The sequence below is a fragment of the Tursiops truncatus genome, chromosome 13 (genome assembly GCF_011762595.2).
Source record: "Tursiops truncatus isolate mTurTru1 chromosome 13, mTurTru1.mat.Y, whole genome shotgun sequence".
Lineage (NCBI taxonomy): Eukaryota > Metazoa > Chordata > Mammalia > Artiodactyla > Delphinidae > Tursiops > Tursiops truncatus.
This window is the reverse complement of record NC_047046.1, coordinates 40427801-40455158: the sequence shown is the minus strand read 5'-3', so window position 1 is coordinate 40455158 and position 27358 is coordinate 40427801. Positions and strand designations below refer to the sequence as shown.

General features: G+C 39.7%; 1 protein-coding gene across 11 annotated transcripts in view; it reads left to right on the top strand.

The window, feature by feature from the left end:
• Positions 1-27358, top strand: part of OSBPL1A (oxysterol binding protein like 1A) — a 211898-nt gene that overhangs the window by 33660 nt on the left and 150880 nt on the right. For all 11 annotated transcript variants that reach the window (XM_019930488.3, XM_019930491.3, XM_019930487.3 and 8 more), the window contains 4 exons: positions 6209-6320; positions 11308-11393; positions 13345-13489; positions 27226-27287. In XM_019930488.3, the coding sequence (XP_019786047.1) occupies positions 6209-6320; positions 11308-11393; positions 13345-13489; positions 27226-27287 (405 nt within the window). The remainder of the gene's footprint in view (positions 1-6208; positions 6321-11307; positions 11394-13344; positions 13490-27225; positions 27288-27358) is intronic.

The following is a 27358-nucleotide window of genomic DNA, read 5'->3' as shown; positions in this document are numbered from 1 at the left end:
ACTGAGTGTATGTTATTATGACTATGCTAGCTTGAGCCACTTAGGGTCCTGTGTTTTTCTTTTTTTGTACTGTCTTTGAATATAGTCATATACATCATGAATGACCACTTCCTGGAGATAGCTCTCCTGATTCTCCGTGTTCTCTTGCTCTTGAAGAGACCTTGTGGGCAAGGAGACCTTCTCTGAGCAAGATGCTTGTCCTTATTCTCATTTTTTATAAAATATTATTAAAATGTGTCTACACTTCCTGTTTTCAACTTCCTTAGCACCTGATTATTTTGATCCTTTGTAGTCTGGGTCCTGACTGTACCTGTTAACTGAATGTTTTCCTAAAGTTCCTCAGTGGTTTACTATTTTCAAGGTTTCTGTTTTCCTATTTTCCATAGCTGCACTCCAACAGAGCTGATCTCTCTGGGAAGAGGCACTACACAGTCTGTTTCTACTGCTGCATCTTTGGCTGCTTTTCTGATGCCTATCTGTTTGTTCTTGTTCATTTTCCTTACCTTTCATTGTAGGTGTTCTTCTGTTTGTTTTTTTTTTTAAACCACTCTTCTCTTTTCTCTTGAAACTGTCCCCCTAAGAAACCCGTCCACTCTTTTTTTTTTTTTCGGTACGCGGGCCTCTCACCGTTGTGGCCTCTCCCGTTGCGGAGCACAGGCTCCGGACGCGCAGGCTCAGCGGCCATGGCTCACGGGCCCAGCCGCTCCACGGCATGTGGGATCTTCCCGGACCGGGGCACGAACCCGTGTCCCCTGCATCGGCAGGCAGACTCTCAACCACTGCGCCACCAGGGAAGCCCCCATCCACTCTTAAGGCTTCATTATTTCTCCTGGGGGATTATTTGGAAATCTGTACTTTGACCTCATACTTCTTTCCAGGTGTCCAGGTCTTCTGTTTAGCTGCATGTTTTGGCTCCTTACTTGCCACTCAGATATTTGGAATTTCATGTTTCTAAGATGCGGCTCCTCTTCCTTCACACAAGCTCCTTATGCAGTATTTGTATTGGTCATTGAAGTACTTGTCACTTTAAATCCTTTTTACTGTCTCTGCTTGAGAACATATTCATTGCTTTTTACCTGGACTGCTCTGTCTCCCAATGGCTTTTTTTTTTTCTAATCTCTCAATTCCACCATGTCCAGGGGTGTCCCAGTCAGTATCCTGATCTCAGCTCTGATTTTTGTCAGCACTTTCTCAGATCCCTTCAGTATTCATTACCTAAGTGTTTTCCCTGACGGGTGGAGGACCTTGTACAATGTAAGGGCTTAAGTATGTTAAGTGAATAGTAAATAATGTGGAGAGTTGGCAGAAAGTTCAGAGGAGAACCACATATTCAGTGGATGCAAGGAGAACTTGTGAGGGAAAAGTGGTTGGAGCTGGAATTTTGTGTGAAAGCACCAGGGACTTCTCAGGGCTAGATGAGGAATTCTAGATCCTGAGGGATGAAGAGGAGGATGACAATCCTTTGGTATGTGTACAAACTGTTAAAGGGGGCAGGATGGTCTTTTTCTTTTTACATATAATTTTTTATTTATTTTTGGCTGCGTTGGGTCTTCGTTGCTGCGCGTGGGCTTTCTCTAGCTGTGTTGAGCAGGGACTACTCTTCGTTGCAGTGCGTGGTCTTCTCATTGAGGTGGCTTCTCTTCTTGTGGATCACAGGCCCTAGAGCACGCAGGCTTCAGTAGTTGTGGCTCGTGGGCTCTAGAGCTCAGGCTCAGTAGTTTTGGCACACGGGCTTAGTTCCCCTGTGGCATGTGGGACCTTCCCAGACCAGGGCTTGAACCCGTGTCTCCTGCATTGGCAGGCGGATTCTTAACCACTGGGCCACCAGGGAAGTCCTGGCAGGATGGTCTTTAATTTTGGCATAGAGAAGCACAGTTCGGCTTAAAAACGTTTTTTCTAAACATAAGAATAATACTGCAACAGACCTTTGAAGAAAGTTAAAACCTCTTCTACCCACTGAGGTATTAAAAATCAGTGGTGAGCTCTCTGTTTGGGTGTTTCATTCATGTTCCTCGAGTTAGACATCCAGCCACTGGTCTCTTCAGGTGCCTTCTATTTTCTAATTCTGATTTAATGAATAAAAACTTCTTCTGATGATTTCTCCTGCCTGAGCGCTTGTATTTAAATGCTTAACATACAAGTTGCTGGACCCCATCCCCGGCATTTCTGATTCAGTGGGTCTGAGATGGGGCTTGAGAACTTGCCTTTCTGCCAATTTCATGGGTGATACTGATGCTACATACAGGTCTGGGGACCACACTCTGAGAATTTTTGCTCTTAATCTTCTTCACAGGGTGGACAGGTGTTTTTTGTAACTTGCAGTCTGATAGTCATTCCTCTGGAAACTTTAAGAGGTGTCCCTTCCCTTCAGGACAGTCTGAACCCCTGAGATTGCATATAGCAACTCTGAAAGTCTGCCCTGTTTCCCCCTGTAGCCTGTTGCCACATAATCGAAGCATATTCTCTTTTCTTAAAGGTACCTCTCTACCTCTGTGCATACCATTCCCTCTGCCCATTTTCTGTAGTCCAGCCCTTTGAGGATTTATGTCAGTCAGGTTCCACATTAGTTCTTATACCTTCCTGAAACTCAGATCAGGACAATTAATTACTAGAACACTGTACAGTTGCAAAGATGGTATAAAACAACTAGATGAGGTAGGTTGAGAAATAACATTCCTTAACTCGAATGTGCCATGTGGTACCAAACTTGAATATCTCTGCTGTCTTTTTATAGGCACTTTATTGAGATCTAGTTTACATACTATACAAGTCACCCATGTACAATTCAGTAGTTCAGGTATGTTGACTTGTTCAACCATCAACATAATTTTAGAACATTTGGATCATCCCAGAAAGAAATCTTGTACTCGTGAGCTGTCGCTCCCTATTACCCCTTCCCCCCAGGCCCTGGTAACCACTAATCTACTGTCTGTATAGATTTACCTATTCTAGACATTTCATATAAATGGAAGCATATAATACATGGTTTTCTGTGACTGGCTTCTTAACATAATGTTTTCAAGGCTCATCCATGATTATAATATATATCAGTACTTCATTCTTTTTTATTGCCCAATAATATTCCATTGTATGGACGTACCACATTTTATTTATCCAACTATCAGTTGATGGACATTTAGGTTGTTTTCACTTTGGGGATATTATGAATAATGCTGCTTTGAACACTCATGTGCAAGATTTTTGTCGTGGACGTATGTTTTCATTTCTATTTGGTATGTACCTAGGAGTGGAATTGCTGCACCACTTGGCATTGCTCTGTTTAGTATTTTGCAGAGCTGCCAAACTGATTACCAAAGCACCTGCACCGTTTTACATTCCCACTAGCATTGCATGAAGGTTTCAGTTTCTCCACATCCTCATCACACTTGTTATTGTCAGTCTTTTTCATTTTAGGCATCCTGAGGGTTGTGAAATGGTATCTCATTTGGTTTTGATTTGCATTTCCGTAATGATTAGTGGTGTTGAACATCTGTTCATATGCTTATTGGCCATTTTTCTTTGGAAAAATGTCTATTGAATCCTTTGCCCATTTATTTAAATTTTTTGTATTTGAAAGACAAATTTGTAGAGTACTTTCAGGTTCACAGCAAGACTGAGGGGAAGATACAGATTTCCCACGTATGCCCTCCTCCACACATGCATGGTCTCTCCCATTATCAACATGCCCCACCAGAGTGGTTCGTTTTTGGTTTTTTTGTTAAAACAAGTGATGAACCTACATTGACACATCATAAGCACCCTAAGTCCATAGTTTACTTTAGCATTCACTCTTGTTGTTGTATGTTCTTTGGGTTTGGACAAAATGTTTAATGATATGTGTCTATCATTATAATATCGTATAGAGTATTTTCACTGCCCTAAAAATCCTTTGTGCTCCACCTGTTCATCCTTCCTCCCACCCAAATCCCTGGCAACTACTGATCTTTCTACTTTCTCCATAGTTTTGCCTTTTCCAGAATGTCACATAGTTCCATATGTATGTCACATACATACAGTATGGAGCCTTTTCAGATTCTTTGCCCATTTTTAAAATTGGATAGTTTGGTGGTGGTGGTGTTTTTGAGTTTTGGGAGTTATTTACATATTCTGGATATAAATCCTAGATCAGATACCTGATTTACAAATATTTTTTCCCACTCTGGATTGCCTTTTCACTCTCTTGATAGTGCTTTGTTGTACAGAGTTTTTAATTTTGATGTAGTCCAATTTCTTTCTTTTTTTTTAACCTATGCTTTTGGTGTCATATTCCAAGAAATGACTGCTATGAAGCTTTTCTCTTATGTTTTCTTCTAAGATTTTTGTTTTAGGTTTTCTGTTAGGTCTTTCATCCTAATAGAGTTAATTTTGGTATGTGGTGTAAAGTATACAGGTCCAACTTTATTTGTTTGCATGTGAATGTCCAGTTTTCCCAGCACCATTTGTTGAAGAGACTGTCCTTTCCCCTTCAAATGATCTTGGCACTCTTGTTGAAAATCATTTGAACAAAATGTGAGAGTTTATTTTTGGGCTCTCTTTTCTATTCCATTGGTCTCTATGTCTATCTTTATGTCATTATTGCACTGTTTTGATTACTTTGATTATCTTTGAGGTAAGTTTTGGAATCTGGAAGTGTGAGATCTCCAACTTTGTTCTTCTTTTTCATTACTGTTTTGTCTATTTGGGATCTCTAGAGATTCCTTGTGAATTTTATGATAAGATTTTCTGTTTCTAGAAAAAACATCATTGGGATTTGTTAGGGATTGCATTGAATCTGTAGATTGCTTTGGGTAGTGTTCACATCTCAACAATATTAAGTCTTCCCATTCATGATCACTAGATGTCTTCCCACTTATTTATATCTTCTTTAATTTCTTTGAGCTATATTTCATAGTTTTAGTGTACAAGTCTTTCACCTCCATGGTTAAGTTTATTCTTAAGCGTTTTATTCTTTTTGATGCCATTGTAAATGGAATTGTTTTTCTTAATATCCTTTTCTGATTTCTCTTCTTTATCTTTGACCATTTTTTCAATTGGGTTGTCTTTTTGTTGAATTGTAAAAGTTCTTTATATATTCTGGATACAATTTCCTTATCAGATATATGACTTATAAATACTTTCTATCATTCTGTGGGTTGTTCTACTTTCTTTACTAATATGAACTGTTTACATAAACTATGAAAACACTTCTTCCAAAATGTTACCTTTAAAATGATAGGAAGTGCTAAGATATTTTATAAGAATTTACTTTATTAAAATATTAGACTTTTTAGCAGTTTTTCCATTTGTAAAATGTGGTAGTACATTTTATAGAATAATATTCAGTGAGAAGTATGTTTATAGACACTATAACATCCAGGAAACTGATGTATTAGGCAAAAGGAGTATAACTTAAGCAATTATGTCATAAATAAAATTATGTTAAAAAATCTCAAACTTATGCAAGGGAAAAATGATCAGAGAGAAACCCTCCAAAATGTTTGTAGTGGTCCTGGAGTGACTAGGACAATGAGTATTTTGTTTTCTTCCTGTCTGTGTTTAGATAGATATGTATTTAAACATTTTTTACTACAAAAATTCCTAAAAGAGCTGTTAGCCACTTAGAGTAAATATGAATGATGTAGCTTATGCTCCGTTGTTGAATATTGACTTCAGGAGATCGTTTGATTCATTATAAAGCATCCCTTTGATAGTGTTGTATCCTGTCAGTCTATATCACTTCAGAAAATAATGTCCTATTTATTATAAACATCATAATTAACTTTTAAAAAATCTAAGTCTGTAGAGGAAATTATTTTTTTTTCAACATTTCTTGGAGGAATAATGTTAAATGAATGTATTATCTGCTCTAATTATCTAATTTAAATTACTAATTTAAATAATGGCTTTGTTAACTCATATTTAGTTTTGACCGCATGAATCAACTTGGTAAAATAACCAGGTAATTTACTTTAAAAATCAATTACAGAAGTTGTCTGTTTAATTGTGGATTGGCAACTGTTTAGGCAGCATCAGTCATTACTACAATTAGTTGACTTGTAGTAATCAATTTAAGTGAATACTAAGGAACCACAATAATGCAGACAGAACTGAAGTGATATAAAGATTCCTACCTAGTCATTCTTTCTATTGTAGAAGAAACTCAGTAGTAATTTGTAATTTGGAAAAGTGCTATAATATAATAAAGTCTATAATTTCTCTGCTTTTTTAGGAGTTGGTAATGCTTCTTTTAGAATATAATGCTCATACTACTGTTGTTAATGGGAATGGACAGACAGCAAAGGAAGTCACTCATGACAAAGAAATCAGAAACATGCTTGAAGGTAAATATTATGGATCTTAATCTAAACAGCATTTATTTTCGTTATAGACACGGTCCAGAATAGAAGTAGAAATGGCTTCTGAGGTGCCAAAATAGATGACACCAAGCCTGTGGTCTAAAGATAATGTAATTTGCAAGTCACTGATTAGACATAAAACTATATGAGAGTTTCCGCAGAGCTTTTAAATTCTTTATATAAGATTATGGCGAGTTTTAAAAATCAAATCTCCAACAAAATTAAAAGTAGAAATTAGAGACATGAGGGAGTACGGCTGAAAGGCTGCAGAAGCATGATAATGAAGGAATACAGAGCGCAGGACAGGGGAACTGTAAGAGGTGTAGCTACTGGGAGTCATGTGATATTGGGGACGATAGCTCTGGCAGGCTCCATTACCCTGAGGGCTTCACTGTAGTACAGCAGCTAACAGTAAATTCTTCATGGATCAGCTTCATTGTTAGATGAACTTCAAAGATTCAGTTACATTTAAGAAGACATATTAGGGATTTCTCTAAAAATAGTTTAAAACAAAAATACTTTGATGCTTACATTGGGAAGCGTTCATTCGTTAGGATTATCCCCCAAATATCCAGGGCTTTGGCTGTAATTATTTTTTTGGTAGTATTTCTATAGTAGAGAAGAGAAGATCACATTTTTTTAAATTAATTAATTAATTTGGCTGCGTTGGGTCTTCGTTGCGGCACATGGGCTTCTCTCTAGTTGTGGCATGTGGGCTCTAGAGCACGTGGGCTTAGTTGCCCCGCGGCATGTGGGATCTTAGTTCCCCGACCAGGGATTGAACCTGTGTCCCCTGCATTGGAAGGCAGATTCTTAACCACTGGACCATCAGGGAAGTCCCTGAGAAGAGAAGATTTCTTAATTACTACTTTATGAATAAAAGTATTGAATTAGAGTTGCAGTTTCACACACATCCTTTGTTTCTTTCCTTTGCAATTCAGAGAAGGGCAAGATAATTTTGTACTTCAAGGGTGTTGATTTATTTGTTATTAGTATTTTTATCTATGTACGAAGCAAGGTCTTGCTTTTTATTACTTTCCAATTGACCTTGAAACCTAAAATCTCCCTTGTTTCTTTAGTTACAAGATACTGTCTGCTTGTCAGACACCTTTAGATCAACGTCTCTACTCGCTCTTGCATTTAAAATGAACCCTCTCATTTTCAATAAACAAATCAACACATAACATCTTCTATAAGGCTCAGTATTATGTGATTTTGAGGAGATTGATCATATTATATGTCATCCCTGCCCTTTAATAAATTATGATCTAATTGGGAGGATTAGGTACTGTCTTTGATCCTGTTCTATTATCTTATTTGTAATAAGATGAGAACCCAGAACTGACGTTCTCCTGACAGACTGGGATGTTGGGTTCACCTGACAAGTTGACATTTAATGGGGCTAGCTGTAAAGACGTGCTCTAAGTACCCACTCTCACAGCCACCAAAACCCAGCTGTGCTAAGAACAAGGGCTTAGTTGACTTGATGGACACTTAACGATTTATCAGCTACAGTATGGTCCTAGCTGGGGTAATAGAAGTAGAAGTAGAGATTTTGCTCTGATGAGATCACCTTAGCCAGGTGTGATATCATTTGTGGATAGTGCATTAAATGGATCAGACTGCAGGGAGTACATCCACAACCCACCAAGACCACAGGTAGACCAGAAACCCAATTGTAGGGTAATGCATGTAGAGACAGGAAATGTTTCACCCCAGAAAGACAGATATCAGTAGACACAACAGAATCATGTTTGAGTATCTCAAGAACTGTTATATTGGAAGAGGGGTATTCTTATTTGAGGCCTACCAGGGCCAGTTGACGATCCACTTGATGGCATGCCAGGGAGTTAATCTTTGGGTCCAGTGTATTATAATAATGGCTTCGGTTGCCTTGAAAGGTGTAGTGAGTTTCCCATGATTAGAAGTGTTTGGAAGAGGGTAGATTTCTACTTGTCAGGCACTAGAGAGGACTAGTGTACCTTCTTTTACATATCGTTTGACTTTTTTTATTTTGAGAAATATCCAACCTATGGGAAAGTTTCAAGAATAGTACAACAAACACTTGTATATCTGCACTTAGTCACCAGTCATTAACATTTTGCCACATCTGGTTTACCTTTTTATATATTATTTAATGTTATCTATTTACTTTTAATTTTTTTTTGTGGTGCTATTAGGGAATAATTTGCAGACATAATGATACTTTAGCCCTAAGTACTTCAGTATGTATCTCCTAAAAACAAGGATATTTCCTTATATAATCACAATATAGTGATCAATTTCATGAGATTTAACATCATTATCATAAGATCACTGTTGTAGAATGCCCCTCAACTTGGGCTTTTCTTGTCTCATATAATCAGATTCAGGATATTCATTTTGCCATAGGTTGTATTTGGCATAGGATAAGGTTTTATGCTTTATACCAGTGCATATTAGGAGGTACATGATGTCATTCTGTTCCATTACTGGTGAAATTATCTCTGATCACTACGTGGTCCACTGTTAAGCTACCTTCCCCCTTTTGTAATTAATAAATAATCCTTGGGGAGAAAAACTGAGACCATGTAAATATCCTGAAATCAGGATAAAATCACTTTAAATCAGTGATTTTAGCATTCATTGATAATTCTTGCCTGAATCACTCTTTACTATAGAGATTGCAAAAGGGTGATTTTCTGTTGTTAATGAAGTACATTTGGTAGGTTCTCACCTGCATTTGAAGTGTACTGCTATTTAACCTACGCTGGGCATGTATGTAAGTGTCTTATCAGGATGGAGTTAGACTTCATGATCTCTGTGATCCCTACTAACTCTGGATTCTGATTGAAAAGAAAGACAAAGAGTTAGTTTATAGTCATATCAAATTTAAAATTTATAGGACAGGGACTTCCCTGGTGGTCCAGTGGGTAAAACTCTGCACTCTCAATGCAGGGGGCCCAGATTTGATCCCATGTCAGGGAACTAGATCCCACGTGCGTGCTGCAGCTAAGAGCTCGCATGCCTCAATGAAGATCCTGAGTGCCGCAACTAAGACCCAGGGCAGCCAAAATAAATAGATAGTTAGATAGACAGATGGATGGATGCAGCCAAAATAAATAAATAAATAGATAAATATTTTAAAAAATGAAAATAAAATTTATAAGACAAATTATTTGGGGGATGGAGTATTTGCTTTAAAAAACATTAAGGTATAAAATATATGGATAAAAGTACACATTATTAATGCACAGCTTGCGGTTTTCACAAGGGAAACACATCCATGTAGACAGCACCCATGTCAAGGAACAGAACATTATGGGCACTCTAGAAGCCTTGAGTCTGCAAATTGGAATATTTGTTTTTATAGGCTGGATCAGCAGTCTTCTTTCAGTGTCCAGAAGGAACACAGGACAGGAACACAAGCAGGGTTTTCAACTCCAAATCCAGTTTTCCTTCATTGATGAGCCTAGACAATCTAGAGAGAAACATTTACCACCCTTCCTTAAAGTCTAGAACAAACATTATTAAACATTGTTTGATTATTCAGTGAATATTTATTGGCTAGATATGCATTGTGCCAGATACTGTCATAAATGTCTAGGATACACAGAAGAGTAAGAACAGGTACCTGACTTCGAGAATGACTGCAGGGATAAATTACAGCTCCAGGTAATACATGTAGTAGTACAGGTGTGTAGGGAAGGGTGGGGACGTGACTGTTCTCCAAAGCTCACAGTCCAGTGGCCTTAGAGGAAAGACTGAAGAGCATGAATCCCAGCAAAAGAAAGCAGTGTTGGGAGCATGTGTGGAGGCGTGGCAGCCTTCCTCCAAAGTGGAGAGAGAGGGAGTGGGTGTGGAAATAAAAATGTGAGAAAAGAAGATGATGGTATATTAGTAATGTTAGTCCGTTCTTAAGACAAAGTTAAACTGGTTCCAGCTATTCCTGTGTTCAAGCTATGTGTTTCCTGTAGTTAAAATGCAAGGGCATGCGTAGTGTCTCGAACAACTGTTAGCGCATAGTAATTACTAACTATTAATAAATGTTCATTATTTCTCGGGGAGACCTAGGAAACCTTTTATAGTTCCTCCCTTGCAGCCTTTGCACAGGACATTGTACACATATTTTAAGGGGGATTATTATTAAGCCTTTCTATGAAATTGTTTCTTTTCTGTAAGCCAAAACAGAACTCAAACATAGCAGAAATGAGACCTTATTACATACTCTCGTCCCTTAAATCATACTGCTCTCATTCCCTGCAAGTACGAGCAGCACAGAGTCATGGTAAAAGCATGGACTCTGGAACCCACCTGCCGAAGGTCAAGTCCCAGCTCCTCCACATCCCGGCTGTGTGGCTTAGGTTAAGTTCCTTAACCTCTTGCTGCCTCAGTTTCTTCATTTATAAAATTGTGAAAATAGTAACGCTTCAAAGAGTAGTTATGAGGATTTAATGCGTTAATATTGTTTAAGTGTTTTGAAAGGTATTTGGCACGTAGTAAGTGCTAGAGTGTTTGTTAAAGAAATAAAATATTCTTATGTAGAAGTATGTAAGTATATATAAACCTAAATATATTTATATGGTGTGTATGTCTTCCTACCAACGCTATTTCTTATTATTTTTGCATTCTAAGGTTCTGGAAGGTATCAGCACCTCTCCCCACTTATCTACCTTTCCAAGGCACATATATAATAGTATTTCAGCATGCAAAAGTAATTCATAATTACTTGTGTTGGGTGTTGTCGTGAGTAATGTACTTAAGGACCTCTGAATTGAAAACAAAAATTCATCTGAACCTGAGGGAAGTTGAACTCTGTAGTCTGAAATAAAGGCAGTGAGAATAACAGTAAAGTCTAACAGCATTTGAATTACAGTTCAAAACATTGTGACTTTTCTTACCATGATCACTTTGTTCTCTATACATCTTTGTGATAAATTTGCTAATAGGATCCAGACTAGAAGTAGAATAATATGTACTTTTCCTTTTGCAGCTGTAGAAAGGACTCAACAAAGAAAGCTTGAAGAATTACTTTTAGCAGCAGCAAGAGAAGGCAGAACAGCGGAACTCACAGCTCTGGTAAAAACAAAAACAAATGTATTCTTTACTCTGCAGGGAATTTTTTTTTTTCCCAGAAAGGTGTGAAGTTTATTAAGATATTAAGAGAAAAAAGATGGAACAGTAAATAGCTACTGAATTTGGGATAGTTCCTTATTTACAAGTTTTACTGCGGGAGGCCCATTTAAATCAGCATTTCGCATAATCAGAGGGCTACAGTTTTTCCCTGGAAATATAGGTATTTCACTCTCCAGGTAAAAGATTATTGAAAACATTAAGTGACCGCCCCAATTAGAAACAGATAAGCGAATACCTTCAAGATATATTAAAAAGGGTAACTGCTGGGCTTCCCTGGTGGCGCAGTGGTTGAGAGTCCGCCTGCCGATGCAGGGGACACGGGTTCGTGCCCCAGTCTGGGAAGATCCCACATGCCGCGGAGCGGCTGGGCCCGTGAGCCATGGCCGGTGAGCCTGCGCTCCGCAACGGGAGAGGCCACAGCAGTGAGGGGCCCGCGTACTGCAAAAACAAAAAACAAACAAACAAAAGGGTAACTGCTACTTAAACATGAATTTTCACAAATTATTCTTGTGCCTAATTCAGACAATTTGCTTAGAAAAGCTGAGGAAATTTTTTACTTAACGTTGAGTTCATAACGTAGTCAAATTGTGGGACTAGACTACTCGAGATCATCATAATAGAACAGAAGTCTTTAAATATCTGAAAACACAGCATGGTAATAGTTTAAGCAGGATATATTTTAAATGATTACGTTTTTCTCTGAATTTCTGATTTACTACCCCACTTCTACTTGAAAACCTAATGGTTAAGAATTTAGTTTTTCATGGTAAACATTTAATATAAGGATAGTTTTTTTTCTTCATGATTAATCCAGTTTAAAATTGGCATATATAAGACCTATAAAGGAATACCTTTCTCTAATTTTGATGAGCAGTTATTTCTGAAAGGTATGCTATAGTTCTAGAAAATAACATACAAACAAGGGACAATATTTTTGAAATATTTATATCATGTTAGACTGAAAACTTACCCATTTCTTTTTCTTCTTAGAAGACCTACTTTCCAGTTCCCATTTCCTGAAAATAGTCTCATTAAACAGAAAACTCTGAATGTGGTCTAAATTCAAGACTGAAGCACGGCCATTTGCCTTAAAGTTACTTCAGTTCGTTTGAAAAGGCCTCTCTGGTTTCCAAGTATAGTGCCTAAAACATATTTTAAACTTTGTGAAATGGAGACTCCTTTAAAAAGAACTTTTTAAAGGAGTCAGCTGGGAACAACAAATTCAGTAGACCTTTAACATTTACATGTTTAACACTTATGGTTTTTTTTTTTTTTTTTTGCGGTATGCGGGCCTCTCACTGTTGTGGCCTCTCCCATTGCAGAGCACAGGCTCTGGGCGCACAGGCTTAGCAGCCATGGCTCACGGGCCCAGCCGCTCCGCGGCATGTGGGATCTTCCCGGACCGGGGCATGAACCCGTGTCCCCTGCATCAGCAGGCGGACTCTCAACCACTGCGCCACCTGGGAAGCCCACATTTATGGTTTTAATGCTTCTGAATGACTGTGGTAGACCAATTTGTAATTTTGCTGTCACAAGTGTGAATTGCAAGACTGGTAGGGGCGAAAGAATCTTAGTGGGATCCCAGCGTCCAGGGGTGAGTGGGGTGGCCCCGGTGTAGTGTGTGGTGTCTGTCTCAGGGGAGCATGGGGCCTGAGGTTCCGTGGCGGCCTGAGGTTCCGTGGCAGCCTGAGGACAGCATGGGGAGTGACGTGGGTTGGCTGATTTTGTGAGCAGGAAGCCACTGACAGTTGAGATGCTGAGGAGCCCCACTGCTCATCAGGCTCTGGAGCATGAGGGTCCGCCTGAATTTTCAGTTCTACTGTACCATCATGGGTTTCATGGAAGAAAGTCTGTCTTTGGTATGTCATCTGCATTGTATTTCTTCAATTGTCAGCTCAACAGGCCGAATCCTCCTGCTGTTAACTGTTCGGATCAGTTAGGAAATACACCCTTGCATTGTGCCGCCTATCGGGCTCATAAACAATGTGCCTTAAAGCTTCTGAAAAGTGGAGCAGACCCTAATCTGAAGAACAAAAATGGTAAGCATGTTGGTGAAAGCCATTGTTGGTCATTTTGAAGCTGTAAAGAAATGAAGTGTTTTGTTTTAGTGCCCAGCCTTTGTTAAACTGTGTGGTCCCTGTTTAATTTTGAAGTCAAGGCATTTACACGAAAGAAAAAATTTATTAATTTACTTCTCAGTTAAGACCTAAATGTTTAATAATGCCTGTTTCATATGAGGCACTAATGATGCCTAAGATCTGATTTCCACCCTCAAGGGAAAGAAAGTACAGTTGACTCTTGTTATTTGTGGTAGTTATGTTCTATAACATTGCTGTGACCTCTGAATTAGTGGATACTGAACCATTGCTTATAAGAGAAATACAGAGTTAAGTTCCTGTGAGCCTTTGGTCACAGCATTTTCATCCACTGATCAGCACGTAGCCTTGTTTTATGCGTGCTTCTGTTTAAAAACACCTTATTCAGTGTACGTTATTGACTTACTAACACTGAGCTCACTGCCAAGAGCACTATAACTCATTCCTGGACTAAATTCGTGTAACAGATACTCTGTTCAGAAGGCACATCACAGGCTTCTTGCACTTAGGAGCACTAGACAGCACTTCAGCCCTGTGCTTGGGGGCCAGTTTCAACAGTGAAATCACCAGAAACAAAACGCGAAAAATGTGGCACTAGGTAGACTGTGACGAGGACACTTGTTCACAGTACGAGAGCTGAGACAAGAAGGCAGAGCACCAGCTTTTCCACTTCAGGGAATGTATGCATCAGAAGACTCAAGTTTTTTACCGATCTGGATGTGTCTGTGAATGACCAAAAAATTGCCATGAGTATTGACTTTGAGATTAAAGTACATTTTAACAATTGGCGAGTTTGCAGATGTGGAATTCACAAATAATGAGGATAGACTGTACATGCACGAAGCATCAAAGACAGAATTGGATGACCATAAGAGGAGCTGTAAAAGGTGTGTTGGGTAATCAGTGGAGGAACAGTTCATTAGGGCTTTTCTGCATCCCTTTTTAGGATGCTTCCCTCTGCCGACCATCGGCCTGGATTAGGACTTGTCTGTGGTCCCATAGGACCCTGTGTTGACCTCTTCATAGCTTCAGTTGTTCTCCGTGGCAGTTGTTGACTTATGTAGCTGTCTCCTGTGAGACTGAGCTCCTAAGGGGAGGGCTAACGTTTTACTGTCTAGTTTACCCAGCACCTAGAGTAATGTGTAGCATTTGATGCCTCCTACAAGTTGCATGTTTGTTGAAGGTTTGGGGCGATTAGATATAGCTTCCTGAAGGAATACATCTTTTATACAGACCCTGGAGTCCTAGTAAGATAAAAAATTCATCTCTAAATACTTCAGTTTGTATCTCTAACAAAAGGCCCCCCAATATATTTTTTTCCTTTTAAATAAAACAATACTATTATTATCTAGTAAGATATTGGTAAGCTGAATTTTGGGAAAGGGTGTTGTAGGCAGAGGGAAGATTATGAGCAAAGGTAGTAAAGTGAAAAATGTAAGTCAAGTTGAGGTGACATCTCCAGTTTGACACATCCAAGGGTATGAAGGGGAGCAATACTGGGGAATCCTGTAACTGCAGATTAGCTTCCATCGTGGCGAGCCTCAAAATGCCAGACTGTTTTGCCCCTTAATTTCAAGGTCAAGGAGACTCTGAGGAGTGGAGGGATGAGGTGCTTTAAAAAGATTAATATGGTTACAATATCTAGGATGGGTTGTGACAGGCCCAAGACTGTAGGGAGGGATCAGTAGGGCCATTGAAATGGTCTTAGGTGAGAGGTAATTAGGACCTGAACTTTAGTAACATCAATGGGTGTAGAAAGGAGAAAGAAAATGTACTATAGAATCTCACGCTTCTTCCTCTCTTCTTTTGACTTGGCCCTTACGCCCTAGACTGGCACTGTTCTGTAGAGATACAATGGGACCCACATATTAAAAGTAAAAAGAAACAGGAAATTAATTTTCATAATGTATTTTATTTAAAGCAGTATATCCAAAATACCATGTCAACATGTAACTGGTGAAAAAAAAATTATCAATGACGTTTTACATTCCTTTTTTGGTACCAAGTCTTTGAAATCTGGTGTGTGTTTTACACTTCACAGCACATCTCAGCTTGAACTAGGTGCATTTCAAGTACTGAATGGCCACATGTGGTTAGTGTCCACCATATTGGACATTGCAGCTCTAGACGTACTGAGCTGTTTGAGGCTGTCTAGTTAACCGTGCTGTCCTCACTCTGCTTATGCTCTCTCTGCCAGGAATACCCTTTTCCTTCTTGTCCATGTGGTAAACTCTAGTCTCACCTTAAGAATTAGCTCAAACTCGGCTTCCCCAGAGAGGCTTTTCCTGTATCCCTGAGGTAGACATAGGTTCTTCCAGGAATAAGTTAGAAGAGAAATTGGAGGATGCAGAAGGGGAAGCACTCAGGAGACAGGAGGGAAATGCCAGTTCCATGGAAGCCAAAGGAAGAGAGTAAATGCAGAGCTAAAGGGGTAGGATGTTATTAGTGTTGCGAGCATCCTAGACTGAAGAAGATAAACACTGAGGAAAGGCTGTGGAATTCAGTGACACAGTGCCCAGTGGTCCTTTCTGAAAGAGCAGTTTTCACTGGGTAGTTGAGTGAAGGCTAGGTTAGGGGTAATGACTGAGTAGGAAATGAGGAGGCTGAGGCAGCATTACTTACCTGCTTCTTTGCAATATGTAAGAACAGAGGATAGCTCCATGGCCAAGTGGAAGATTTTTTAGGCACGGGGAATTTAAGTATGTTTGAAGTTAAGGAGGACCAAGGCAGTAGAAAAAGAGCTTGACTTCATTGTGACACTTAGAAATGTAATTTTTAAAAAGGTAATGTTTTGGGGGATAGCAAAAAAAGTAGGAATATATTTGAGAAACGAGCTTTAGGTTTTTTAATAGAGGCAATTATAAACACAGCTGAAGGATGTAAAAGAAGACCTAAAAAATGGAGAACCCTCCATGTTTTTGGTGGAGAAGGACCTCAACATTGAAAAGCTAACAGTTCTCCTCAAATTAATTTATAATTCAAAGCAGTCGCAGCCAGAATCCTCAAAAGGTTTTCATAGAACTTGACTAGCTGATTCTAAATTTATACAGAAAAGTCGATGGCAGAGAATTTTAAAGGGGGAGAGAAGCCGTGAGGGCTTGCCCTTGCTGGATAAAAGGACCAATTATGAACCTCTGGTAGGTAAAGTATTCGTTTCTTCAACAAATATTTGAGTGCTTATGTGCCAGATACTACGCCAGGGACTAGGGACCTAGAACAGTGAAGAAAAAAAAAAACGAGGCAAGTTCCTGCTTTCATGGAACCTGCATCCTAATAAGGTAAGGCCAATAAAATGCAAATAGAAAAGCAGGTATTTAATATGTCAGATGTGCTAAGTGCTCTGAGGGGGGAAAAGGCAGGGAAATGGGATCCAGAGTGTGTTGCATGTATAGAGGGCTCCTTCTTTGTATGGGGTGGCAGGAGAAGCTTCTCTGTTAGGATGGCAATTAAAACTTGAAGTGAGGGGGCAAGCCGTGTCAATATCTGGGAGACGGGCTTGGTTCTAGGCAGAGGAAACAGGTGAGAGTGTGCGTGATGTGTCAGGAAAAGCAAGGAGGCCAGGATGTCCAGAGCAGAGTGAGAGAAGGAGAGTGGTCAGAGGAGGGGGGGTTAGAGAGGCAATGGGAACTGGATCATGAAAGGCCTTTCAGGTTATTGTAAGAATTTTGGCTTTTACTCTGAGACATGGGAAGATGCAGGAGGGTTTAGAATGGAGCAGTGATGCGATCTGACCTATGTTATGAAAAATGATCCCTCTGGTTGCCGTGAGGAGACTAGACCCTAGGTGGGCAGGGAGGATAGCTGTTGAGAGGCTGTTGGGATAATCGGGGTGAGAGGTAATATTGGCTTGGATCAGGATAGTGGCAATAAAAGTGGTAGTAAGTGGTTGGATTTTTTGTTTTACATATTTTGAAGGTAGAGTGGTTAGGATTTTCTGATGGCTTGGATGTGAGGTATGAAAGAAAGGAGTCAAGGATGACTTTCCAGTGTTTGAACTGAGGACCTGAAAGAATGGAATTTCCAATTCATGAGAAGGAGAAGACTGCAGGAGGGGCAGGTTAGCAGTTGCTGAGAATTAGGGGCTTGGTTTTTAAGACATTAAGAATTTGAAATACTGTACTATACAATCTAAATGATAGAGTTGGAAGTAGAAGTTTGAGTTTAGGGGAGAGGTCTGGGTGGAGATACAAATTTGGGAATCATTAGTATATACTGTAGAATTATTTAAAGTCATGGAATGTATAAAATCACTTAGCAAGATCTTGAATTGGTATTGGTTCAGGGTAGGTGAACAGTTTAGAAATTAAAACATGTACACATGGGAACTTAGTAGGTGACAAAAGTGGCGTGATAGGTGGATGAGGAAAGAATCTAGTAATTAGCTGTCCATATAGTAACAGGTAATTTTAGATACCCATTTCATAGTGGATACTAAATTCCAGGTAGTTTAAAGACCTATATGTGCAATACAAACTTCAGACATCAGGAGAGGCTTCTGCTTTTGGCCATAATAGAATTACAGGGACCTGATTTACCTCCCTTTCTCCACACCTGTTAACATTGTATTGGAAGACCTAGCCAGTGCAACAAAGCAAGAAAAAGAAATGGAAGACATTCAGACTGAAAAAGAATTCTTATTCTTCTGATCATCCAGGTAAAAAAATTCTAAGAAATTTACAACAACCTGGTGTAGAACTAATTAGTGAGCTAGCTCAACATACAAAAATAAATTATATTTCTGTATACTAGTCAGAAGTAGAAAATGAAAAAGCATATTATTTATAATGACATTAAAATTTCATGAAATACTTGGGAATAAACTTGATACAAGATGTGTAAGACTTGTGCACATTGAACATTGGTGAGAGAAATTTAAGAATATATGGGGAAGGGTACTATTTTCAGGGATCAGGAGACTTGACATTGTTGTCAGTTTTCTCCAAGTAGATCTAGCAATTCAGTGCAATCCCAGTCAAAGTTCCAGCAGGCCTTTTTGTAGAAAATGACAAATTGATTACAAATTTTATTTGGAAATGGAAAAGACCTAGTATACCCAAAACAACTTTGGAAAAGAACAAAATCGGAGGATTTAGGCTACCTTGTAGTTACAGTCAGGGTTCTGTAGAGAAACAGAAGCAGTTATATATATATATATATATGTATATATATATATGTATATATAGAGAGAGAGAGAGGGAGAGAGGGAGAGAGAGAGCGAGAGAGCGAGAGAGCGAGAGAGCGAGAGAGCGAGAGAGAGAGGGAGAGAGGGAGAGAGAGAGAAAGAATAATTATATCCGATGGTATAATTCAGACTGAATCCAAAGGCCTGAGCCCTGTTGGGGGGGGGGGGGCGGCCAGAAGCCAGAGTACCAGGAGATCCAATATTCCAGGGCAGAAATAGATGGATTTCCCACTTCAAGAAGAGAGGGAATTTGTCCTTTCTCTGCCTTTTTGTTCTATTCAGGCCCTCAGTGGACTGGATGATGCTACCCACATGGGTGAGGTCAGATCTTTACTCAGTCTACTGATTCAAATGCTAATCTCACCCAGAAACACCCTCACAGACACACCCAGAAATGTTACTATTATTTACTATCTAGGTATTCCTTAGCCTAGTCACTGTGGTAAGGATAGATATATAGGTCTATGGAACAGGAGAGAGTGCAGAAATATATAAATATATTTACACACAATTGATTTTTGTCAAAGGTGTCAAAGGCAATCAGTGAGGAAAGGATAAAATTGTCAACAGATGACACTGAAAAAGTTGGATTGCTATATTCAAAACAAGGAACGTGTGTAAAAATTAGATCTAGATGGGTCATAGAAATGAACATAAGAGTTAAAACCATAAAACTCTAGAAGAAAATACAGGAGAACATCTTAGTTACCTTGGGTTTTGCAAAGATTTCTTAAATATGACACAAAGGATGAGTGATAAAATATTGATAAACTGGATTGTCAAAATTAGGAAGTTTTTCTCTTCAATAAGCACTGTTATGAAAATGCAAGCTATTTTATGGGAGGAAATATTGGCAAAACATGTACAAGAGTGCACCTGTATCTAGGATATATACAGAACCCTTATAACTCTAATAGGAAGATAACCCAATTCTAAAAAGGTTCAGGCGCTTCTTCAAAGATACACAGATGGCAAAAAACACATGACTGAAGGCTCTACATGGAGGTATAAAACCTAAATTAAAATTCCTTTACATGAAAAATAAGCATTTACATAAATGCAAGGAATATGTACTATGATGTTTATTTCAGCTGTGTTTAAAATAGTAAAAAAGAATCATGATTACCTTTGAAAGTTAGTAGCAGTTTACAGAATGATTTAACATTGAGGGGTAAACTTCTAAAAGTAATGGAAGGTGGGTACAGATATCTGGAAGTTTCAGCACTCCTGTTGAAGATGTTACAGTGTTCTTGATAAAAGTCAAGATGGTGCTTTCTGAAAAAGTGTAATTTTTTAAATCATAAGAGTAATAGTATCTGCATTTTAGGAAGTTTTAAAAATACAGAAAAAAGCATAAATTACTCCAATACAATCTCTGGTACTTTGGCATATTATATACCCTTTGAATCTATTTTCATACCTATTTTAGAGCATTTTTTAAAATTGCAAAACAAATGCTTTTTTTTAATTTTTTATGGCCAAAGTGAGGAAAATGAAGGCACCAAAAAAGTACAATCACCTATACCCAAACATCCAAAGATTTAGTTTTTAGTTGTTTTAGTTGTTGTTCTGTTGTGGACTAGATTTTTTTTAAGTTTTAAATAATAGATACCAACTCAAGAGTGTGAGCAGGGACTTCCCTGGTGGTCCAGCGGTAAAGAATCCACCTTACAATGGAGGGGACTCGGGTTTGATCTCCGGTCAGGGAACTAAGATCCCACGTGCCGCGGGGCAACTAAGCCCACGTGCCACAACTACTGAGCTCATGCGCCTCAACTAGAGAGCCCGTGTGCTGCAAACTACAGAGCCCATGTGCCCTGGAACCCACGTGCCACAGCTACAGAGCTCACGCACCCTGGAGCCTGTGCACCACAACTAGAGAAGAGAAAACCTGCATGCCACAACTGGAGAGAAGCCCATGCATCACAATGAAAGATCCTGCATGTCTCAATAAAGATCCGTGTGCAGTACAAACATGGCTGCTAGGGCCTTCCCCCGGGGGGGGGTGTGAAAAGGGCAGAGGATGCTCAGAGAATGGTGGAGTATGGGCCGACAAGCACCTAAGAAAGTATCTACCATTCCTTTTAGTTTATGGCTTGTAAATAGAGTTGACATATTAAAATCCTGCTCTTTATTAAACGGCAACAGTTTTCCATGTCGTTACAGGAAGCATAGTCTTCATGGCTCACCTTCTGCATAGTATTTCATGTGGATGTAATATAATCCACTCCACACCCACAAACCTTCAGTGATAAGGACAATAATAATTCCTATATTTTTTATGACTGAATTTTCCTACTCTTCTTTTTTTTTTTTTTTTATAAATTTATTTATTTATTTTTGGCTGCATTGGGTCTTAGCTGCTGCACGCAGGGTTTTCTCTAGTTGCGGTGAGTGGGGGCTGCTCTTCGTTGTGGCTCGTGGGCTCTAGAGCGCAAGCTCTGTAATTGTGGCGCACGGGCTTAGTTGCTCCGCCACATGTGGGATCTTCCCGGACCAGGGCTCGAACCCGTGTCCCCTGCACTGGCGGGCGGATTCTCAACCACTGCGCCACCAGGGAAGCCCCCTACTCTTCTTAAACAAGGATGTTTTAAATTTTTTTATATAAATTTATTTATTTAATTTTGGCTGCATTGGGTCTTCTTGCTGCGCATGGGCTTTCTCTAGTTGTGGCAAGCGGGAGCTGCTCTTCGTTGTGGTGCACGGGCTTCTCATTGCAGTGGCTTCTCTTGTTGCAGAGCACGGGCTCTAGGTGCACGAGCTTCAATAGTTGTGGCTCGTGGGCTCAGTAGTTGTGGCGCCCAGGCCTAGTTGCTCTATGGCATGTGGGATCTTCCCGGACCAGGGATCGAACCCATGTCCCCTGCATTGGCAGGTGGATTCTTAACTACTGCGCCACCAGGGAAGCCCTGTTTTAAATTTTTAGTCAAACTTCTTGATCCTCTTCTTTGATTTCTTCTAACACTTCTAAGCTTAGGTAGAGCTTTGGTAAATACTCGATTCTGTTTTCTCCTGGTGTATCTGTATCACATTCATTCAGCAAATACTGAGCCTCTGCTGTGTGCCAGGAGCTGTCGCAGGTACGGGCAACCCAACAGCGAACAAAATCCGACTGTCCCCATACTTGTGTTCTGGTGGGAGGAGATAGACAAAGCGTAAATACACATACAGTGTTGGACAGTGAGGTGAGGAAAAATAAAATGGGCTAAAGGGGATAGAGGGCGATTCAGTGGGGAGGGAGGCTTTTGTTTTGGAAAGGGGGGAAGGGAAGGGAAGGCCGCTCTGAAGAGACTGTGAGCAAAGAGCCACATGAGGAAGGGAGTGAGCTGTGGTGAAGGATTCTGGCAGAAGAGCAGTGAAAGCAGAGGGCAAGCAAGTGTAAAGGCTCTGGCGTAGGAGGGCACTTGGCATATTTGAAGAAGGAAGCTGCTGGGTTGCCTAGAGCGGGCTCCTCAGGGACACAGGTAACGTCATAAGGCAGCCAGAGGCCCAGCCCTGTTGGTCGGTGTCGAGGGTTTTGAGCAGGAAAGGCCAGGAGGCTCTCAAATTGCTAATCACTTATCCTTGCACCCTTTATCAAGCAGCCTTTCCTTTTCCTTTGTTTTGTTATGCCTTTCTCGTACTCTTGAAGAATTTACTTTTTTTGTGTGTTTTCTGTGCTCTTTTATTGCCTCAGCTGTCCCTTCACCCGCGGTGCACTTTTTTTTTTTAACATCTTCATTGGAGTATAATTGCTTTACAATGGTGTGTTAGTTTCTGCTTTATAACAATGTGAATCAGTTATACATATACCTATGTTCCATCTCTTCCCTCTTGTGTCTCCCTCCCTCCCACCCTCCCTATCCCACCCCTCTAGGTGGTCACAAAGCACCGAGCTGATCTCCCTGTGCTGTGTGGCTGCTTCCCACTAGCTAAGTGTCCATCAGCAGATGAATGGATAAAGAAGATGTGGCACATATATACAATGGAATATTACTCAGCCATAAAAAGAAGCGGTGCACTTTTAATGGTTGTTTTTGTAAGGCTTTAATAGCTGATGACGTTTCCCCTTACTGTTCTTTTTTGAGTATTTTCCTTGACTATTTGTTTTTCCAAATGGCATTTAAAATAATTATTATTTAAAATAATTTTCTTAGGTTCTTAGTAAAAATGCTGTTAACATCTAATTGAGATTGTGTTCTATGTAAATTATTTGAGGAGTGTTGACATTTATGTTTCGTTTTCCCATTAAGGGACAAATCTGTATCAGGCAAAAATTTAAATATAGGATCCTTCCCATTTTTTTACTTTATTTTGTTGTGGTTGATAAGAGATGTAGTGCGATTTTGAAACAAGTGGTTTTGTTGCCTATCCCGATAAGGGGGCTATTTCATTCAGTTCTAAAAGCACTTTATTAAATTCTCACTGTGTGCCAGGCACTGTGGGCATTGAATCCAGCAGAGAGGGCTCTGTGTAGGACTTCAGCTAGTTGGCAGGAGTTCAGAATTTATTTTTGGTGTTAGGACAGAAGTCTGTGAAAGAAATCACATTGTCTTTCTCCTTTCTGCCTGAAAGTGCCCTGCAGATAGAGTAGAAATAACGAATTGGCAGACCTTTTCATAAAACATCCTCCTGTTTGCTAGCTAGAAAACCTCAAGTGATTATCAGTTGCTCAGTTAACATTTTAAAAAGTTTTTTCCCCACTGAAAGAGTAATATATGACGAGTTCAAGTTTTACCTGTCAGCAGTCTGATAAATCTACCTCTAAAGTAAATCTCAAAGCCACATAGCTTTCTCCATACCTACTAGTGTCTCCATTTTACTGCTAACTCTCTAGTTCAAGCCACCAGTATCTTTCTGTTTTTTTAAATTAATTTTTATTGGAGTATAGTTGATTTACAATGTTTTAGTTTCAGGTGTACAGCAAAGTGAATCAGTTGTACATATATCCACTCTTTTAGATTCTTTCCCCATATAGGTCATTACAGAGTATCGAGTAGAGTTCCCTGTGCTATACAGTAGGTCCTTATTAGTTTTCTATATTTTATATAGGACTGTGTGTATGTTAATCCCAATCTCCCAATTTATACACCCCCTCCCTTTCCCCCTTGGTAACCATAAGTTTGTTTTCTACATCTGTGACTCTATTTCTGTTTTGTAAATAAGTTCATCTGCACTATTTTTTTAGATTCCACATATAAGCAATATCATGATATTTGTCTTTCTTGGACTTACTTCACTCAGGATGACAATCTCTAGGTCCATCCATGTCACTGCAAATGGCATTATTTCATTCTTTTTTTTATGGCTGAGTAATATTTCATTGTATATACGTACCACATCTTCTTTACCCATTCCTCTGTCGGTGGACATTTAGGTTGCTTCCACATCTTGGCTATTGTAAATAGTGCTGCAGTGAACATTGTGGTACATGTATCCTTTCGAATTACGGTTTTCTCCAGATATATGCCCAGGAGTGGGATTGCTGGATCATATGGTAGCTCTTTTAGTTTTTTTAAAAAACAATTTATGGTAGTCTTTTTATTTTTTGTTTTTTTTTTTGCGGTACGCGGGCTTCTCACTGTTGTGGCCTCTTCCGTTGCGGAGCACAGGCTCCGGACACGCAGGCTCCGGACACGCAGGCTCAGCGGCCATGGCTCACGGGCCCAGCCGCTCCACGGCATGTGGGATCTTCCCGGACCGGGGCACGAACCCGTGTCCCCTGCATCGGCAGGCGGACTCTCAACCACTGCGCCACCAGGGAAGCCCTCTTTTTAGTTTTTTAAGGAACCTCCATACTGTTCTCCATAGTGGCTCTACCAATTTACATTTCCACCAACAGTGTAGGAGCGTTTCCTTTTCTCCACACCCTCTCCAGCATTTATTGTTTGTAAATTATTTGGTGATGGCTACTCTGACTGGTGTGAGATAATACCTCATTGTAGTTTTGATTTGTATTTCTCTAGAAATTAGTGATGTTGAGCATCTATTCATGTGCCTCTTGGCCATTTGTATGTCTTCTTTGGAGAAATGTCTATTTAGGTCGTCTTCCCATTTTTTTGATTGGATTGTTTGTTTTTTGATATTGAGCTGCATGAGCTCTTTGTGTATCACCAGTATCTTTCACCTGGACCTTTGCTATTGCTTTGTAACTTGTATCCCTTCTTTTCTCTTGCCCACAATTACAGGGTTTTTCCATACAGTAGCTGCAGTGATCTTTTTTTTTTTTTACTTTTTATTATTAAAATTATCAAAGCTTACTAAATAGAATAGTATAATTGATGTACTCCTCACCCTCTTTCAGGAATTGTTAATAATGGCCATTCCCCCGAGGTCATCTTATTTTGGCTGTAAATATTTAAGTACGTTTGTATAAGGTCTCCTTTTAAGAAAAACACCATAACCATGTGATAGTTGCACAACTCTGTGAATATTCTAAAAACCACTGAATTGTACACTTTACATGAGTAAATTGTATGGTATGTGAATTCTCTCTCAGTAGAGCTATTTAAAGAAATAGCCACGGGCTTCCCTGGTGGCGCAGTGGTTGGGAGTCCGCCTGCCGATGCAGGGGACACGGGTTCATGCCCCAGTCCGGGAGGATCCCACATGCCGTGGAGCGGCTGGGCCCATGAGCCATGGCCGCTGAGCCTGCGCGTCCGGAGCCTGTGCTCCGCTGCGCGAGAGGCTGCAACGGTGAGAGGCCCGCGTACCGCAAAAAAAAAAAAAAAAAAAAAAAAAAGAAGAAGAAATAGCCACAATGGCATTATCCTATTAATAATTTTATAATTTCTCAAAACCATCAAACAGCCAAAGTTCACATTTCCCCAGATGTTCTGATTAAGTTCTTTTAACACTTTGACGGAGTTTGAAACATAAGTCAGATCAGGCTACTCTTGAACCTAAAACCTTTCAGTGGCTTTCCATCGTATTTAGAATAAAACCCAAACTCCTTGTACTGGTCCACAAAGGTCTGACCCACAGAGGCCTTGCATGATGTGCCTTCTTTCTTCCTTTGCCTTTCTCTCTTGCCTACCTAATTGTTGCTACCTCAGGCCCTTTGCATCAGCTGTTCCCTCTGCTTGCAGTTCCCTTCCCCTGTATTCTCACAAGGCTGGATCCTTCCTTTCAGCTTAAACATCCCTCCCTCAGAGAGAGGCTTTCCTCGATCAGTCCCCCAGTCTCCAATCTAAAGTGGTATTCCAGTCATTCTCTCAGAACATTCACTTAAAAGTGTTGGCAAACATGGTTTATTTGCTGTATCCTTTTTTTAAGTTGTGTCTTTCCCTTTTTCTACGCCTCCCCCCACCTAATTTTTTCAGTCATGTTCACTACTGAATCCCCAGTACCTAAAATATTAATTGGCACATAATAGACTCTCATTAGGAGATAGTTTTACAAGAAATTGTCCAACACGTACCAGGTGTTTGGTATTTATAAAAAGGTTATTTGATAGAATGTTATCACCTTAAATAGAGTGCCAGTCTGATATGTTATGAAAGGGCTGGGTTTTTCGTTTTAAATTTTTATGTGTAGATTTTGTTTCTCTAGTAATTAGAAGCTCTTTGAGGTTATGAGACGGTTATTCTTTTAGTTTGCATCCTTCATATAGTGTCCTGCTCACTTCAGAACTCGGTAAATAACTTACAAACAAATTGCATTTTTGTTGTTTGGAAAAACGTAGAGTGCTTGCACGTGTAGGCTTGAGAAAGTTACCATGATACCTTGCTGGTTTCATTCTCAGTTACCACTTTTTCCTTTTGTCCTCAATTGTGGACCATCACACCGTTACTCTGTGAGTTGTCTCTGCTACCTGTTCTCCAGTGAGGTAGTTGAAGAGCAGCTGTGGTGGCTGAATAATACTCCCCCAATGATGTGATTAGTTAAGTATCTTGAGATACCGAGATAATCTTGAATTCTCTAGGTGGGCCCAGTGTAATCGCAAGGGTCCTTCCTTTTGGGGGAGGAGGCAGGAGGATCAGAATATTGAGGGAGAAAAATGTAAGCATGGAAGCAGAGGTTGGAATGATGCACTTTGAAGATGGAGGGAGGGACCACGAATCAAGGGGATGTAGGGGACCTCTGGAAAAGGCAAGGGAACAGGTTCTCGTCAAGAGCCTCCAGAGGAAGGCAGCCCTGCCAACACCTTGATTATTAGCCCAGTGAAACTGACTGTAGATTTCTGACCTCCCGAACTGTAAGAGAATAATTTGTATTGTTTTAAACCAGTAAGTATGTTGTAATTTGTTACAACAGCCATAGGAAACTGATACAGTGACTTAAGGCAAGAAAGCTTGAAAGATCACAAAACCTGTACAGAGTGTTCAAAGTTTAGTTTGATTTGCTGGCTTAATGGTTACTGAAAAGGATGCTGTAAAGAATTGAGATGGCAGCTTCAGGTCGGTGATTTGGGGTGTAGTTGATGGAATAATGAAAGAATATTATGTGCTACAATACAAGCATCAATTTTAGTGTAGAATTAAGCTCTTGATGGCTTTTTTCCTTGTATTTTGCACAGATCAGAAACCTCTTGATCTTGCCCAGGGTGCTGAAATGAAACACGTTCTTCTTGGTAATAAGGTATGTATGTGGTAATGGATTACATTTATATAATGTAGAAAAAAATTTTGAATTCTTGAAATACATAGATG